Here is an 18,143-nt window from a genome sequence, read left to right as displayed (position 1 = left end):
GAAGCTACTTGATATCTGAAAAGCAAGGGAGACAAATTGAAATGCTAGTATTATACAATGACTGTAACAGCTGCCAAAATAACCTTTACGGTCATAGTCCACATAGAGTTTACTACAGCTCTTTTTATGATCCATTAGCAATAAAATGTTATTGGCTTTCCCTTTAGAATATAAGTCTTAATAACCTGAGCTCATGCATTACATTAAATAGATGTGATCACAGTACATAAATAATTAGATTTAAAAACAGTGAAACTCTTAAAACTCTATTCAAGGTCACGGAAACATAGAACAAGATCCTCATACAAATGTCAGACTAGTGAAAGGCATGTCATGTTCTGCACAGAATGCACTCAGACCTCCTTTTGCATGTGTAATGGCCTAGTATTAGTGGGTCAGGGCAGCGCAGCATGGAGGAGATCGGTCTGTAGGCCTGCTGAGAGGTTATGGACACAGGCCTCTGTAGAATCTGAAGTAGCAAGACAACTTTAGATTCAATTCTGACTTTCCAATACCACAAAGCTTTAGTTAGGCTAATCACCATGGCAACATACTCTGAAGTGCAAACGTGCTCCAGAGCAGGCTAGCTTTCAAGAATGATCTAAATCCTAGAAAACGCTCCACCTGCAGCCAGTCAAGTGCTCGAGAAAGAAGTGCTGTTTCATTGAAGATCAGATTTAATTCAGAGCCAAAATTAAACAAAACATCATCACTATAAAAAATTTATTTTTTTTTCATCCTTGTTTTTCCCACTTTTTGACACACCTACCTTTTACTATTCTGTATTTGTTTTCTCATGTGTAATGTTCTCATACACGGCTGGCAGTCACTTGTTTCTTGTATAAATGTTATATGAAGCTAAATGATAAGAAAAGGAACAATATAATAAAAATCTGCACAAATTGCAAAGAGATCCACCATAGGATCATGATGACAATAAAGGTTTTCATGATCCTAGAACAGTTTTACATTTAACAGCTATTCCCAGGAGTGCGGCCCTCACTGTATCACAGCCTGCATGTATAGTGATGCAATATTACGCAACATGCAGCTTCATGTACACAGTGGTCCCTCCAGAAAGGTTTCATAGGGGTGGCCAGATGGGGCTACTAAAAATTTTGGAGTGGCACACTGAAACTAAAAGCCATAATTTCAGGGTTTTAATCAACTATTGTGGTAAACCTGCCTGTAGAAATCTTAAAGACCTAAGAAAACAAATTATAAATTGGATTATTGTGTAATTTAATTTAATTTAATGTTACAACACTGGCTGTGTGTAATGGGATGAAATCCTGAACTGATGCTCTACAATTTACACTGGTAAGTGGGACAGCCAGTGGGGTGGCCAGGGCATTGCACAGGGTGGCCCGGGCCACCCCCTGATGGCGCCACTGCATGAACACTGTGGGGGATGCGAAACAGCTCTGGAAAAATAGTCTGTGGGACCTCATGCACTGATGAATTAATTCATCCTCTCTACTGGTCACTGCCTGAAACCATATTAAATCATTAATGCCATCGCAGGCGAGTCAATACCTTATATCTTTGAACATTTATATTCATCCCAATATGACAATCAGGCTTGTAGATATAAAATTAGGCTGATGTAACTGTGACTCCTTTTCACCAGGTTTGCATTTGGCTAGGGTCACTGTCACTACTGTTAGCATGAGGAGCTACCTGGACTCTACAGAGGTTGCACAGGCAGTCCAACTACTCCAGGATGGCACATCAATACGTGCCATTGCCAGAAGGTTTGTTGTGTCTCCCAGCACAATCTCAAGAGCATGGAGGAGATTCCAGGAGATAGGCAGTTACGCCAGGAGTGCTCGACAGGGCAGTAGAAGGTCTACAACCCATCAGCAGGACCGGTATCTGCTCCTTTGTGCAAGGAGGAGCAGGAGGAGCACTGCCATAGCCCGACAAAATGACCTCCAGCAGGACATTGGTGTTAATGTCTGTGACCAAACAATCAGAAACAGACTTCAGGAGCGTGGCCTGAGGGCCCGACGTCCTATAGTGGGCCCTGTGCTCACTGCCCGGCACCTTGGAGCTCGATTGGCATTCGCCACAGAACACCGGAATTGGCAAGCCGCCACTAGCGCCCTGTGCTTTTCACAGATGAAAGCAGGTTCACCCTGAGCACATGTGACAGACATGAAAGGGTCTGGAGAAGCCATGGAGAACATTATGCTGCCTGTAACATCATTCAGTATGACCTGATTGGTGGTGGGTCAGTGATGGTCTGGGGAGGCATGTCCATGGAGGGACGCACAGACCTATACAGGCTAGACAACGGCACTCGGACTGCAACAAGGTATCGGGATGAAATCCTTGCACCCATTGTCAGACCCTATGCTGGTGCAGTGGGTCCTGGGTTCCTCCTGGATGTACGACAACGCCCGGCCTCATGTGGCGAGAGTATGCAGGCAGTTCCTGGAGTATGAAGGAATTGATACCATTGATTGGCCACCACACTCGCCTGACCTAAATCAAATAGAACACCTCTGGGACATTATGTTTTGATCCATCCGACACCGCCAGGTTGCACCTCAGACTGTCCAGGAGCTCAGTGATCCCCTGGTCCAGATCTGGGAGGAGATGCCCCTGGATGCCATCCATCGTCTCATTAGGAGCATGCCCCGACATTGTCAGGCATGCATACACACACCTCGGGGCCATACAAATTACTGAATACCATTTTGAGTTGCTGCAATGAAATTTCAGCAAAATGGACTAGCCTGCCGCATCATTTTTTTACTGTAATTTTTGAAGTGTCTTTGAATTCAGCAGTCCGTAGGTTTGATGTGGTATCCTTTTGTTCCTAACACATCACGCAGTCCATTTCAATATAAACAGCATGATTTTTTGCCCCATTGAGATCTGATTTGTTTTCAAAGTGTTCCTTTCATTTTTTTGAGCAGTGTATATATACTGGTATCCTCATATTATTCTTCCTGTTTTATGTAACAGTATAAATAGAAACAAGCCAACTTACACTTTAGTAACAGGATAACCCGCACAGATTACATTTTACAATCAGAAATCCTTTGCCACTGCATTTGCTGTCTTTCCTTAGTGCCACCATGTTTGACTTTCCATTAAAAACCTGCCCCGTTATATATGTGGTTCAGATTCTTGATCAGTCAAAGCTGGATTTAGTTTATAATCAAATTTACTGCTGATCCCGATTTCCATCTTTGTGGATTAATTAAAATGGAAATAATCCTGCTAAATTAAGCTCACTTTGTTGTACAGGTCTCAGCTTGTTTGTAACATTGGCTCTGGTGTGATATTGTCCTCTCTGGAAATGGCTTTGATTAGATCATCTGAGGGCTGCAGTCATTTCACTTTGTACTGGATACACTACTTTTTCCTTCCACTCAATTTTCCATTAATACTTAAACATCAAGCTTCCTTGGCGGCAACCTCTTGAAATTCAAGTTTTTATTAGTTGTAAACTGAAACTATCAAAATGAAAAAAAAAAACCTGCATTTAATCAATTTCAGTCAGTGAAAGAGTTAGACCAGAAATAAAAGGCTGGATGCGTGTTCAAACGTGCAACAGTCTGTTTTCTGGTCTTTATGCTCTGGTAGCTTGACTGACAATTAATCTACTTAGATATTGAACCCTGAACACCTTTGTATATTTTTCACCTACTTTCCCTCAGTCACAGCACCTTGTTTAAAGTTGACATAAACAGTTAAGCATAGAAAACTTTAGAAGTGTCTATGAAATCTGCTGATCATGTGCTGCTCAGCTGCAACAAATAAAGACACACCGGTATCTCTGTAGAGTTGTGCATTTATGGAAAAATACAATAAATCTCTTTGCAGCTCAAACATCAACTTCAAACAGATTGTAAAACAAAACTCTTAAAGTAGGCCTTGATGCCACTACAAAGCAAAAAAAACAGCACTAGTATTACAACTTCTCCTGAATGATATCGTTAACCAACGTGTGAACCTTTCCACGTCAATTCTCATTGTACAGTGATAAAACAAAATATCTGCAAAATTACAAAACAAATAATAATTTAGTTAACTTAAAACTAGTCGCCTATGAACATGACCTTCATCCAAAGATGTGCAACTTTCAGTACCGAGGCTTTGTGTTGATAAACTAACAAGCTCTGAATTAAATAATGTGTTTGACTCTTTGGATGACAGAACAAACTGCTACAGTTTCATCACAGCAGTCTGTGCACAACTGCTTTCAAAGAAAAAAGATGTGCTAATATTTCTTCAGCCTCTCGCACTGTGTATTTTGTGTGGAATCCATTGCGTGTGAGGAAAAGTCCTGACTTTTCAAACACAATGTCATTTGGAATCTCCCAACAGGTGGATGATGAGTTCATAGGTGGACAGGACGATGGCCGTGTTGGGGATTTGTCTAATCAGCTGTGGAATGAGTCCTCTGTAAAAAGCTGCATAGCCTTCCTCCACAGCTATCAACCTCCCCGTCTGGAAGAAGTACTTGTACTTGCTGCCTTCTTCCCGCAGCCTCGTCCGGATGACCTCTGTTTTTAGACACAATGTAAAACAGTCAGACAAACACAAATTCATCAGGATTATGTTACATCTCAATAAACCCATTATTCACCATGTGGGTAAGCTATGCAGGACGCACAGCCCTTTGAAAAAGCTGCCGCCATCATCAACCGCAGGAAGTCTGATGCTCCCTTCTCATCTCCGTTCGGGGAGGCAAACTGCCTCTTGGCGAGGTGCTTCTTCAGAGTCTCGTAGATGAGGAAGCAGATCATGGTCTCCGAGATGCCTGCATAGGACGCTGTGAGGCCACGGTAGAAGCCACGCACTCCCTCTGTTCTGTAAACGTAGCGGGCGCACTGCAGCGCATTCATCTTCTTCTCTCCTCGGGCTCTAAAAGTCAAACAGTATGAATCAGTGATGACAACAATTATATGCGTTCTCTAATGGTTTTTCAAATCCAGTTAAAAATACATAAATCACACAACACACAAGGGAATGACAATACATCAAAGAGGAGGTTTGAGGAACATGACCAAGAGGAGGTGGGTTTTAAAAGTGAGCATTATGTTGGTTCACAATCCGGTTCTGATGATCATCAATAAAGCCAAGACGGTCAGAGGAGACAAACATTCTGTTCATATCCATTAACCAGTTAAGGGAACATATAATTCAATGTTTTCCTTATCCTTGATCAATTATTAACCTGGCTATTTGGGCTTTTGTTGTCAACATAGTAAATAATTCTAAAGATATGTTGCAAAATAGACCATTAAAAAAAATGTCCCTAAGGAACAGTGATGTGTATTTGAACTTTTACTTCCTTAAAGAACAAATAAAGTGGCTGGTCACAGGCCTGAGCAGCAGAAAATGAATCCTTCTTTGAGGACAGCTTGAACAGGCTTGTGTTCTGTGACCTTACGAGATACCACTGCTTTTTTTTTGAACTTTTTATTTTTAAAACTTTTCACAACAAAAGAACATTCCCTGAGCCAAGAGTAATTAAATCAATAACAGAAATACTGATGCCACATATACAATATTTCAACATAAATGCAGCACGATAAACCAGGTCACCTGAGACTTTGAATACCTTACAAGAGAGAACTGCACGTATACATACACACAAACCCACACCCCTCCCCCTCCCCTCCAGGGTGCTTACCCACAGGCCAAAAATACAACATACAGTAAACGAACAGCAAAAAATTATATATATAATATATACCCACCTATGAGTATACATACACACACGTATTCAACTATATACCTTAGTAGTACCGATGACGGAGCAGATTGCGATCCATTAGAATCACTAGAGCCCAAAATCACAAACCCAAATACAATTTCACCAAATGCCATCTTTGATTGAACTTGTCCACTTTGAGTTGTAAACCAGCAGTAATTTTTTCCATCATATACATTTGTTTTACCCGATTCTTCCACTCTGCTATAGATGGTGACGAAACTTGTCTCCAGTTTGCCGTTATAGTTTTTTTAGCTACCAATAGTAAAATGTGCAAAATATACTTTTGGTCTTCATTAAAACAGTCTGGTATTATATTCAGTAAATAAAACAAAGCATTTGAAGGTATTTCTCTGTTTATAATTGTCTCTATTTCATCTCTAATCCCCTTCCAGTACTGACTGATAACCGGACAGTCCCACAGAATGTGCGTATGGTCACCAATCTTCCCGCATTGTCTCCAACATAGGGCCGCTGAAGGATTTTTGACAAATCTAGAAATTAAAAATGGGGTGCGAAAAAATCTTATTAAAATTTTCCAACTGAATTCTCTCCACATTTGGCTGTTAGTTCCTTTGTGACTGCCCTCGCACAATTTGTCCCATTGTTCGTCCTCTATTATAGAATTGGATTCTAATTCCCAGTTTTCTTTTACATTATAGGTATTATGATAATTATTAGATGAGATAATTTTATACAAATGTGAGACATGTTTTCGGGTTGGAAAGGTCTTTTCTCCAATAGTAATAAAATATTGTTCTATATCATTTGGGTTTCTATTAAGTCTATTACGTTCCTTGTGACTAGTAATGTAGTGCCTAATTTGCAGATATCTATATAAATCATTTGCAGGGAGATCAAACTGTTCCTGAAGTTGTGCGAAGGACTTTAAGTCAGCCCCATAGAATAATTGGTTTAATATTTTAAGACCTTTAGCTGCCCATCTCTTAAAGCCTTGGTCCCATGTGGAAGGCGGAAAGTCTATATTACCCACAATAGGCATAGCTCTGGAGACTGACCCTGTATCTCTAAGCATCTTTTTAACCTCTGTCCATATTTTTAAAGTGTGTTTGGTCCATTCATTTCCAATTTTCATTTTATTAACAGTTCTGATATCTAGGAAGGGAAGAGTAGATAATTGTATACCTTTAGTTTCACCCCGTTCTATTTGAAGCCATTTTGCTTCCTCATCCCCTCCAATCCAAGTCACAATGGCTGATAACTGCGCTGCCCAATAATACCATTTTAAATTGGGTAGAGCTAAACCACCCCTGTTTTTGGGTAAGTGAAGTGTTTTAAGTCTAATTCTTGGTCTTTTTTGTTGCCAAATAAATTGAGATATTAATTTGCTGAGTATGTTAAATGTTGAAACTGGGACTCTTACTGGCAAAGATTGGAACAAGAACAGAAGACGAGGAAGCAGATTCATTCTAACAGTTTCCACTCTGCCATATAGGGACAAAGGTAGGACCTCCCATCTGGACAGGTCAATTTTGATTTTCTTTATCAATTTGTTGTAATTAGCATCGAACAGTTGTGAAGGTTTGGGTGTAAGAATTATCCCTAAATACCTGAAACCCTTTTCTGACCAATGAAAAATATCACTAAGTTGGCCTGGCCGTTGTCCCGACGTCATTAATGCTTCTGATTTACTTTGGTTAATTTTGTATCCAGATATGTCACCATATTCCTTTAAGCAATGCATGAGTCTAGGGACTGAAGTAAGAGGGTGTCTTATAAATAATAAAATATCATCAGCGAAGAGGGCAATTTTATGAATTGCCCCCTCTCCATCCCTGATTCCTTGTATGTGATCGTCTCGACGTATGGCCTCTGCCAAAGGTTCGATACTCAGGGAGAACAAAATAGGGGACAAGGAATCGCCCTGCCGCACCCCTCGCTCCACATTGAAAAACTCTGAACAACACCCATTAACTCTAACCCTGGATTTAGAATTTTTATAAAATAACATAACCCAACTAACGAATGTTTCACCAAAGCCCATCTCAATTAGTGTATGTTTAAGAAATTGCCAATCAACACGGTCGAACGCTTTTTCGGCGTCTAAACTAAGAAGCATGGATGGTTGGGGATCTTTTGTCATCAAGGATTGTAAATTTAGAGCTCTTCTTACGTTATTAGATCCCTGTCGACCCAGGATAAACCCAGTTTGATCTGGATTAATTAGTTTTTTTATATACTTTTGGATTCGAGTGGATATAATTGATGTCAGTATTTTATAGTCTACACAAAGAAGGCTAATCGGACGGTAACTTGCACAATGCAGTGGATCTTTTCCCTCCTTGTGTAGAACCGTGATGATCGCTTCAGACCAGGACTCTGGAGGGTTCCCTGAATCCAGGACATAATTGTAAAGCTTGCATAGTATGGGTGAGAGATCATTAATGAATACCTTGTAAAATTCTCCTGCGAACCCATCGGTTCCTGGTGTCTTGTTGTGTTTCAATTTACCAATAGTCTCTCTAATTTCATCTTCTCTAATGGGTTCAACTAGCCTTGAAGCTTCATCTGTTGTCAGTTTAGTCATTTTCACGGATTTAAAAAACGTATAAATTTTGTCTTCTTTTGATTCCTGGTTTTGACTCTTGTATAACTGTTCATAAAATTTAGCAAAATTGTCTGATATTGTTTTTGGACTAGTTACCATTGAATTACTATTAAGTTGCTTAATTTTTGGGACGATACGACTCGCCTGAGCCTTTTTCAGTTGAAATGCTAGTAAACGGCTAGCCTTATTTCCAAATTCGTAGTATTTCCTGTCTACAAATCTGAGGGCTCCCTCCGCCCTATAAGTCAACAAATCATCTAACTTATTTCTATTTTCTTTAAGTTTGTCCAAAACTTCTTTTTTCATTTGTTGTTTGTGTTCATCCTCCAATCTTTTGATTTCATTCTCAATCTGAAATTGTTTTTGCATCCTTTGTTTCTTTAATCTGGATCCTATGGAAATTATTTTGCCCCTTATTGTGGCTTTTGCCGCGTCCCACAAGACGGAGGATGAGACCATTCCATTGTCGTTAAAAACAAAGTATTCCTCAATGGCCGTCTGTATTTCTTCTCGAATAAGTGTATCTGTTAATATTGATACATTTAACCGCCAATACCGAAAAAAAGGTTCCAAACCCAGGTCGAGTTTCATTGTCACAGGGCTGTGATCCGAAATTGTAATTGACTCTATTAAGCATTCTTTAACCTGATGGATGTTCTTTTTTGTTATTAAGAAGTGATCTAGTCTGGAGTAGCTGCCATGTACTTGGGACATAAATGTGAAATTTTTCTCCTTTGGATGGAGATGACGCCAGATGTCAATTAGACCGAGTTCAGTCATCATGGTCGCTAGACTTTTTGACATTCTACTTTGGGATTTGAATGTTGGGGGTAATTTATCTAATTTATTACTAAGAACACAATTCATATCCCCACCTATAAGCAGTAAGCCCTCTCCTTTCTCCGCCAAAAGATTAGCCAGTTTTTTGAAAAAAAATGAACAATCCTCGTTCGGAGCATACACATTTAAGATACTTAATTTTATCCCAGCAATGGTTCCCACTACCATTATATATCGTCCCTCCGGATCCTGATAAGTTTTTTCACAGTTAAAATAAACGGACTTATTAATCAAAATGGCTACTCCACGTTTTTTACTGGTTCCATAAGAACTGAAATATACTTGGTCTACCCATTCTCTTTTTAACTTTAGGTGTTCTTTTTCCGTGAGATGTGTCTCTTGAAGCAAGGCTATTGCACACTGCATCTTCTTTAGTTGTGTCAGAATTTTCTTCCTCTTAATTGGGCTGTTTATACCTTTTATGTTATATGTTATTAAAGTCAATGATGTCATCATTAAGGTTAAATTTATTAAACTGATTAATAAATTGCTGCTCCGCCTCCAGGTATGTATCCCTCATACAGAAGCATAAAAACAAAGTAACCTTTCTGCATAATGACATTGGATAAACCTCTTGAATCAGGGGAAACAAATAAAGAACACTTTGAACAAATAACAGAACTTCCAAAAATGCAGCCAGCCATAGTCCCTGAACTGTAACCATGCCTGACCCCCGATAACATTGGGACAGAGTGGTGGGCTCCTCATGCAAGTAAAACAAAAGGTCTCCTTTTTTTTTTTTCTTCTTTTAGACAACAAATAATGTTCTCAATCAGCAATTTTACCTTCAGTCTTTTCTCCTCATACTCTTACTTGACTTTGCTATACCTTTAAACAGTTTTAATCTTTTATCTTCACCTTTCTTATCTTCCTGCTCACTCCTGTTCCATCATGGCCTTCAGATCTGCTACAGACAGCGTCCCGTCTCTCTTTTTCTTCGAGCTGATGCTCCATCCACCTGCTAGTCTTTCTTCAAGGCGCTCCCTTTCTCCGTGAGACACCTGGACCCCCAACCGCTCCAGGGTGTCCGATGCCTCCATCAGCGATGCAAAAGTGCTGTCTCCAGAGTCCGTTTTAATCTTCAGGCGTGCTGGATACAAACACTTCGCCTGTACCCCCTTCTGTTTCAGCTGTTTGATAACTGCATGCACCTTTGCCCGTCTCTTTTGTAACTCCGGGGAGTAATCCTGATCAAAGAAAATCCTCTTGTCTTGAAACGAAACCTGTCCTTGTCTCCACGCTTGCTGTAAAACAACATCTTTCACCGCGGCGTCCAGAAATCTCACGATTATTGAGCGAGGAGGCGCCGCCGGGTTTAATGGCCTGGACAGGAGCGACCTGTGCGCTCTCTCGATCCTTATATCCAGATCTGGTGGCAACTTCAGCACTTTAGGCAGTAAATCCTTCACAAACTCCACCACATTCCCTTCTTCACTCCCCTCTGGGATCTGGAAAATGCGTAAATTGTTTCTCCTTAACCTGTTTTGTAGGTCGTCACATGTGGCTGCGAGTTGTGTTTCGCGCTGAAGCAGGTATCGCAGCACCCGGTGTTGCCTCCCCTCCATCTCCTCAGCCGCACCCACACGGTCCTCCAGCTCGTCAATCCTTCTCCTATGGTCGTTTAGTTGTGTCTTTATTTCGGACACAGCTGTCTCCAAGCGACCAAGTACCTCTTTGGTTTGCTTATGTCCCTCGGCGTTTTCCTGTCGCATCTTTCTCATTTCTTCCAGCATAGACGTCTCGCCCGCTAGCTTATCATGTTTTTGGCTAGCATTAGCATCTGGTGGGTCTGAGCCCGAGCTAGTGCTGCTAGCCGGGCTTAGCGGTCTTTGTTTTACGTCAGATTCCTTAGAATTCGCTTGTTTGTTTCCCGATCTGGTCTTTGAAGGGTCGCTCATTTTGTAGTCAAGTATGGTATAAATTGAATGGTATTTCTTGATAAAGTTGTCGTTATTTTTCTAACTTTTAACGGAGCCCAGTGTTTAAGCTGTTGCTTCCATCATGACGTCACCGGAAGTCCGAGATACCACTGCTTTAAACTTGGCAATGTAAATATAGCCTCCAGGACGAAGTACAGTGCGTCACTGGAGCGTATTTATAAAGGTAGATCAAAAGCTCAGCCTAACGCACTGCAGAGCTGTGCACTGAGGGTACGCCCCCCTGAATGATTTCTGCTGAAGGTCAGTTTTACTTCACCACCTGCTAACACCCGGAAATAAAACAGTCGCACCAGATCACCACCATCTGCCTTTACAGTAAAAAAAAACAAAACAGGAGCAAACCAAACACAAATTAAGTGTACATACTTCTTCTCCAGCTGCATCCTGGTCTTGACCATCCAGATGGGGTTCATCAGAGAATTGGTAACAAAAGCTGAGGACAACAAACATTTAAACATTTTAGAGTTACAGCTTATTAAGTAATAAATACTTAATTTAGCCGCGCTAACAGGTTTAATATTTTTTATGGCACTTAAAAAATCTCTGCACTTAAAAAATCTCTGTGGTGTTCCTTAAGTATTGCTATTGATCAGGAAATACTTTATAGATATGCACAGGCTGCTCACCTGCAGTACCAGCTGAGGACATGTGGACCAGTCCACTGTTGGGGACAAACAACCCATTGAACATCTCTTTCGATTTTGAATATGCAGCAAAGTAGATGGCTCTGAAAGAGAGAAACAATGATAAGGACTCTAATCTGAAGCAGATCAACTCACTTTTGTCCCCCCCCTCCCCAATGTGAATGCAAGGCTTTGACAGTGGGTATGTAGGGGAATCTCTTTCATAGTGTCATCTCTCTCTGTTCTGCTTGTAGAACAGCCGCCACTGCATCAGAAAGGGCTGAATAAGCAGTGGAAAGAACAGAGATAGGCACCAGGATGTTCTACATAGAGGCCTGTTAAAGCTGGTCAGTGTATCAGCAAAGAATAAAGACACTAGTTATTATTCAACCACAGAGAAAACTTATAAGTAACGCATAACTCTTTATCAGTGTCAGGGTCCAATCAAAGTCTGATGCCACATCAATCAGAAGTATTTGGTATGGCATGGTCATCAGAAATGGGGAAACAGGCCAAAGTACAGAACTTTGTTGACTCTAAAAATAGAAGAAAGTTGAAGCGGATACGTCACAGGATGTTCTCCTATCGAAGCTTTAGCTGTAGAGAAGTTCCCTCCCATTTCCAGCACAGTTCTTATTCTGCAACACGCATACGCCTCAAGGCTTATGAAAAACAGCCTCCTCATTCTGAGAGCTGCATCACACGCAAATTAATCGCCCGGGAGGGGCTGAGAAGCCACTGCCATAACGACGACCTCCTGTTTATACAACAAGTCTGGGTTTTCAGCTCTTAAAGAAATACAGTTGTTTATGTTCTTGCTTGTCCTTTAGCTTCACTGCGATATGCTCTAGAGATTCGCTGTTAAAAAGCACAGAGGGCAATACTTTGCTAAACTTTTTTTTTTTTTGAGTGCATGACACCATTTGCATGTGGGATTTTCTTCCACTCTATAAGGCTGCTTTGTCTGAATGACACTGGCAGCCTAACAGAATAGATGCATAACAAGACAGGGCCTGAGAAAATAAAAGGAGAAGTGTGCAATGTAAATCTGCTGTACCTTGAAGGGGCGACACCCACAAGATTCGGCCCCAGTCCACGGAAAAGAGAACTTGGTCCCTCTTTTTCAAGAATCGATCTGTAACAAACATGACAGAGAAATTGAATACACCAATTTTTAATCAAATTTTCTCTAGAACCTGATGAGGTTATTACGGGAAATGGATGTTCTAGGTCTCTGCTGCAATCATCCTCAGAGTTACATAAGCTCAGCTAGCTGGATCCTGCTCTGAACCCTGTGCCCTGACTGGTGTTCAGCGAGTCACGCCAGACATATCCTGACAGAGGAGCTTGAGGTTTTTGTAGGAAGTGATCGTTCTTAAGCATGTGACAGTCTGTCCTACCAGGAACTGTGCAGGGGGAGAGTTGCTGTAATGAATACTCTGTTAATTATGCAGGGTTCATGAACTCCACTCCTTTCGGTCACCGACACCTGGCGCCTCTTTTCAAACAATGACTTTGACTTTTTAGGTCAAAGTAATGATCAGTGTCAAGGTTTCAAACGTGGGAGCCTCATGAAATGTATTTAGTCTTCTTTCCATTGGTGTACAGATTGTCACTTAGTTTTTTTAGAAACATATTGGAAGAGAATTTAAAATAAAGACATCTAAAAAGGAAAAAAAATTATAATAATTTAAAAGAAAAATCAATTTCATAGAAATCTGAGATATATATATATTTAGCTAACAATGGCGTCCAGTTATAGGGTTTGACTGTAGGGTGAAATTAAATTTCCTTTTGTCTATTTTTCCATATTAATCATTTTGCACCTGAAGATATAGAACTATAGTCATTGGAACTTTTGGATGAAAAAAAAAATGTGTTTACTGTGCTAAGGTTTTAAATTCCTTCATGTTAACCAGGAGCAGTCACAGCCAGTTTGGTCCAGTTCAGTTTGCAAAACTAGTTGCCTGAGTGTAATATAACACTGACCCAGCACCACGGTCAATCAGCACAGCCCTCATTATTTCTCAGCCAACTGGGCTAATGTATAACTTCTCAACAATCTATGCAGAGACTATTAAGGACCAGACATCACAAAAAAAAACAAAAAAAAAACAGGTTTCAGCTGAATCATGAAGCGAAAGAAAGGGAGAGATTGTATTGGAGCAAACAGCTGGTTAAAACAACTAAAAATCAGCAGGACACAGCAGACTTAATCCTCATTTTACGTAAGACAAGATTAAAGGTCTTTGCTTTAAAGAGAATAAAAGCAAAAAGCTTTAGAAGGTATTTTCCAGAATTTCTAGACACTTTTGTTTTTTAACAATAACAAATATTTTTTCCACACGATAATCAAAATGTGTTGCAGATAAACCTGTGAGTTAGGCAACTGCTGGAAAGAAACAGATTGTAAAAAATAAAACATGCCCAGGGACAGCACATTTAGTGCTCCAATTTGCTGTTTGCCAAACATCTTACCTGAGCACCTGCAGCAGGCCTGGGGAAACAGTCCCCGGTCTAATAACCCCAGTGCCACTCAGGGTACCAAGCTGGACCTGGAAAACGGGCCGGAGGGTGAGGCCAGATGACTGCAGTCGCGTCTTTAACACCTCCAGTGGGCAGGTGACAATGGCCCCCACAGTGCCACTGCATCTACAAGAACATAGGCATTAAAATTTGTGTAAAAAACTGGGATAGCTTTAATGTATTAAACCAGGCATGTAGTGCATATGTAGCTGCAGAATGACCTTTAGCTATTGAGTGAGTTTTCACTGAAGAATGTTTTTTTTTTTTTCTCCCATAATAACACATCTGAAGAGTCACAGGCCAGGAGCAGGGAATAATTATGGTCAAAGGCATTTTCCTAACTCCACAATGGAAATTATTCACACAGACCAGGCGCATCTGGCCGACACAGTTCTGCAGCTCAGACACCCTAATTGCTCATAAAAGGAGCTTTATTCCTAAAGAAAGCCTTTTCCACTGCAGTACTTTCACCAAAACCATCCACTTTGTAGCGGAACATCTTTAATGAACAGCCTAACCTCGCAGGCAACAAGCTTAGCAGACTACAGCAGATTAGACTAAGCCTCTGTACTGTGTCATGTCTGAAGGACAAAGTCAAATATCTTGGCAAAGGTAACACCCGACCCAATTACCTATTCATTGATTACTTGTCATCTCATTGACCTGTTTGTAATCCTTCAAGGACAAATCAGACTTTATTGTCTATTCCACTAGGCATTGTTACTTAAAAATAAGTGCCAAGATTTCTAGCACTGCGGTTTATAAATAAAACTTTAGCTTTAATTAATTACCAATTTAGCTTTTTGCGAACAAGGTACACAATTATATTAGATATTATATTTTGGTTTAGCAGAACAGCTCATTGCAATAAGTTGGGGAGGGGCAGAGATGTGTCGCATTATGCTCTGTATACTGTTGGAAAACAATGCTAGTCAGCATTACACAAACATTTTTATACACAAAAAGGCTATGGTGGAAAAGCTCAGCAGTTTTGAAACCATTTCTAGTCAGATCCTTTGTATTATTTGATGCCAAATAAAAAAAGATAAAACATTTTTCATGCTAAATAGCAACCCAAAACACAAGCTGCAAAATTGTTACGACCAGGAATAATCATCCAAACAGGAAAGTTACCGTCTGTACAGAAGGAGAAACGAGCCAGGAAAATTACCTCTGAGCATCAACCCAAAACATAATTTAGATAAGGAAGCAAAGCATTCCCAACCCACTTCTTCAAGGTAAACATGGGAATCAGAGACCTTGGATTGCAACAATTAGTTGTCCTTCAAATCCAGACTAGACATAGACTGGTAGGAGGTTCATGTAGTATTACATTCTAGGGAAAAATAGCGAAATTTTCAAGGGATTGTGGTTTTAGCACACAAAAAACTGAAAATCGATAACATGACCTAGCTGCACATATTTTAAGCAAAAATATATTGACTACTTTAATAATGATTAAGAGCGTTATCTTTGCAATTTCTTTCAATTTCTTCAGATAATTAAAAATACAGTAATTATAATTAAACAATACTTTTAGGTACAGCCAATATAAAACTACTTTGTTGCCATTATTCATATAGGATAATAGTATAGAACTGAGCTGGCATTAGATGGTTGACCTGTTAGACTATCTGCTCTGATAACCCTCCTACTAAGAGTGGGGTTTTAAACCAGAGAACCTTAATGAGAGCAATGTTCAGTTACTGCACCTCAACTATGCAATTTGTTAACAACCAAGACTATTAAAAAAAAAAAAATCCTTACAATTAGCTAGGGTAAGGCCTATTTTTTCTACCTTATGGTGAACAACCATCTTAACCAGAAAGCCTGCATAAATATCATCTTTACCCACCATCTTCAGTCGGCCACCCTTTTCCTGACATTCACAAGAAGCCCTGAGTTTTCTGACAAGGATCACTGTGCTCATTTGCAAGAACACTACGGTACTCCCAGTCAGACATTATTACCAAACACACAACAAGGAAAGGAAAAGGACATTCAGAATTATGAGGAGAGGAAAATCTGGTTCCTGGAGTGGATAATTTATCCCAGTTAAAAATCAACACAATGCAACAATTATCGTTGTTAGAGACACCCTTATTCTTTGCTTTTGTCGTCTCTTCCATGTACACAGTGTATGAACTGCTGCAGTATTGGCTCTTATGAAACTTCAGCTAAATCTGCTTATTAGAAGGAATCTCTGGTGTCCTGGGACATTTATGATAAAGCCTCAAAGCTAGGGAGCCTTTATTTCAGCCAGCTGATCAAAGCTGCAGTCTGACAATCCATTATGTAATAATAAAAAAAAGACAATAAGAAAGACATTATTTTAACTCTTTGCACAACTGACAAGCTGCATTGTATGTCAAGTGAACATTTTGTCTCCTACTGTTAAACTGACATCTCTGCCCAATATTAGATAACCAGGAAGACCGATTTAGATGCAAATCAAGTCTACAAAAAATTATTCCTATATTTTTTACTCAGACTAACACATGGCTGCCATGAACCAAACACGTTCTAAAAGATGAAACCCCGGAGGCATGGCAACGACAACGGAATGACGCCATTAACAACAAAGCATTATTACATATTTAACAGTAACAATACAACACGGTATGTTCATCTATAACCGCTTTACTTGTGATAATATGGTGCTTTGAACTACAGACATTGTGTGATAGGATCGCGTGCACCATCATTTCAAACCGCTTGCACAGCCACGGTCAATCTTACATAATGCAGTGAAGGACACCTCGATGCTAACAGGCTAGCTATCAATGTGATTGTCCTAAACGCAGCCACAGTGGCGACGGCATAAAAGGCAGTCTACTAACTAGAACACATATTTCTGAAACAAGTCAATTGTTTTTTTATTTATTTATAACACAACAATAAGTAGTTAAAATAGAATCACCCTCCGTCTAGAAACTAGCTAGCATCGGTCTAACAGCTGCAGCTGATTAGTTAACTTCCGCATCTCTGGGGAGATTTCACCGGCCGGTGAATGAATAAAGAACTATTATGTTTAACTCGTTCCAATACACTCAACTAATCGTTCCACCCATTTATAATAATTCAATCAGTTGGTCACTGAATAGAAAAAAAAAACAGAACAGAAAGACGTTGGACACGCGAGGTTAGCGCTGTGCTAACAGGAGCTAGGTATGATTTAACACCATCTGACGAAGGTATGAACCATGAGTAACATATCGTTTCTTCACAAACACAATATTTTAAATAAAATTCACACGGTAGAGATTTTAATACCCTTAAATTGACTTACCCCCCGGCGAAGAGATGCAACAGAGTATCCTTCTGCGCCATGTTTCGCCTTTTTATTTAATTAGTCACCATGTTTTAAAGGACGGACGTTTTGAATCGAAAAGATAAGGGAGTATTATAAAACGCTGGTGAGCAGCTGGTGATCTGTAGCCGTGTACCCCGGCTTTCTGGTAAGGACCTGTCAGAGAGCAGGGGCTCCGCCTCCTGAGCTGATCGGTTCCGTCCGATTTACGTCAGAGGGCCGGACGGGGGTGTAGGTTCTGACGTCGCCCCACGTGCTCCTCAGCGTTTCTCCTTGGCCTTTTTTCTAAAAGTGTTGCACAAACGACTAACATCAACAGAGCTTTAAAAAAACAAGTGGGCCAGACTTTGAACTGCTGCTGACCTTCAACAGGGTCAGAACAAAATAAAACATTGCTTATGTCATATCTTTATTGTTGGGATTTGTTATGATATTTGCATGTGTATAAATACATGGTAAAAAAAAAATAATAAAAAATGGGTGGAAGTGTCCTGCTGTCTTTGAATCACATTTAAATTGATTTCACCAAAGGAAAAGATAAAATCTAGACCTATTGCTTGATATAGGATCCATTTGATTCAACTATCTGAGGTTTTTCTAA

The 18,143-nt window shown here is 40.1% G+C and overlaps 1 protein-coding gene across 1 annotated transcript; it reads right to left on the bottom strand.

Moving 5' to 3' along the window:
- Positions 1–3,787: 3,787 nt before the first annotated feature.
- On the bottom strand, positions 3,788–17,716 carry slc25a33 (solute carrier family 25 member 33). The gene is made up of 7 exons (XM_038305993.1): positions 17,522–17,716; positions 14,185–14,358; positions 12,764–12,841; positions 11,710–11,810; positions 11,450–11,516; positions 4,604–4,881; positions 3,788–4,520 (listed from the first exon to the last, which is right to left on the bottom strand). The coding sequence occupies exons 1-7, from the start codon at positions 17,560–17,562 to the stop codon at positions 4,321–4,323; spliced, it is 939 nt and encodes a 312-aa protein (XP_038161921.1). The 5' UTR covers positions 17,563–17,716; the 3' UTR covers positions 3,788–4,320.
- Between the last annotated feature and the right edge of the window lie 427 nt (positions 17,717–18,143).

This window comes from Cyprinodon tularosa, unplaced genomic scaffold, assembly GCF_016077235.1.
Source record: "Cyprinodon tularosa strain WSP-4 unplaced genomic scaffold, ASM1607723v1 ctg57, whole genome shotgun sequence".
NCBI classification, from domain to species: Eukaryota; Metazoa; Chordata; class Actinopteri; order Cyprinodontiformes; family Cyprinodontidae; genus Cyprinodon; species Cyprinodon tularosa.
This window is presented reverse-complemented; position numbering and strand designations above follow the sequence as displayed.

Bases quoted from the DNA above. Each gene is read 5' to 3' on its own strand.
- slc25a33 (XM_038305993.1), bottom strand. From the start codon at position 17,562: ATGGCGCAGAAGGATACTCTGTTGCATCTCTTCGCCGGGGG. The intron at 12,842-14,184 runs GTAAGATGTTTG...TGTTTGTTACAG, and splicing joins GGCCTGCTGCAGGTGCTCAG to ATCGATTCTTGAAAAAGAGG. The intron at 11,811-12,763 runs GTACAGCAGATT...TCTCTCTTTCAG, and splicing joins GTGGGTGTCGCCCCTTCAAG to AGCCATCTACTTTGCTGCAT.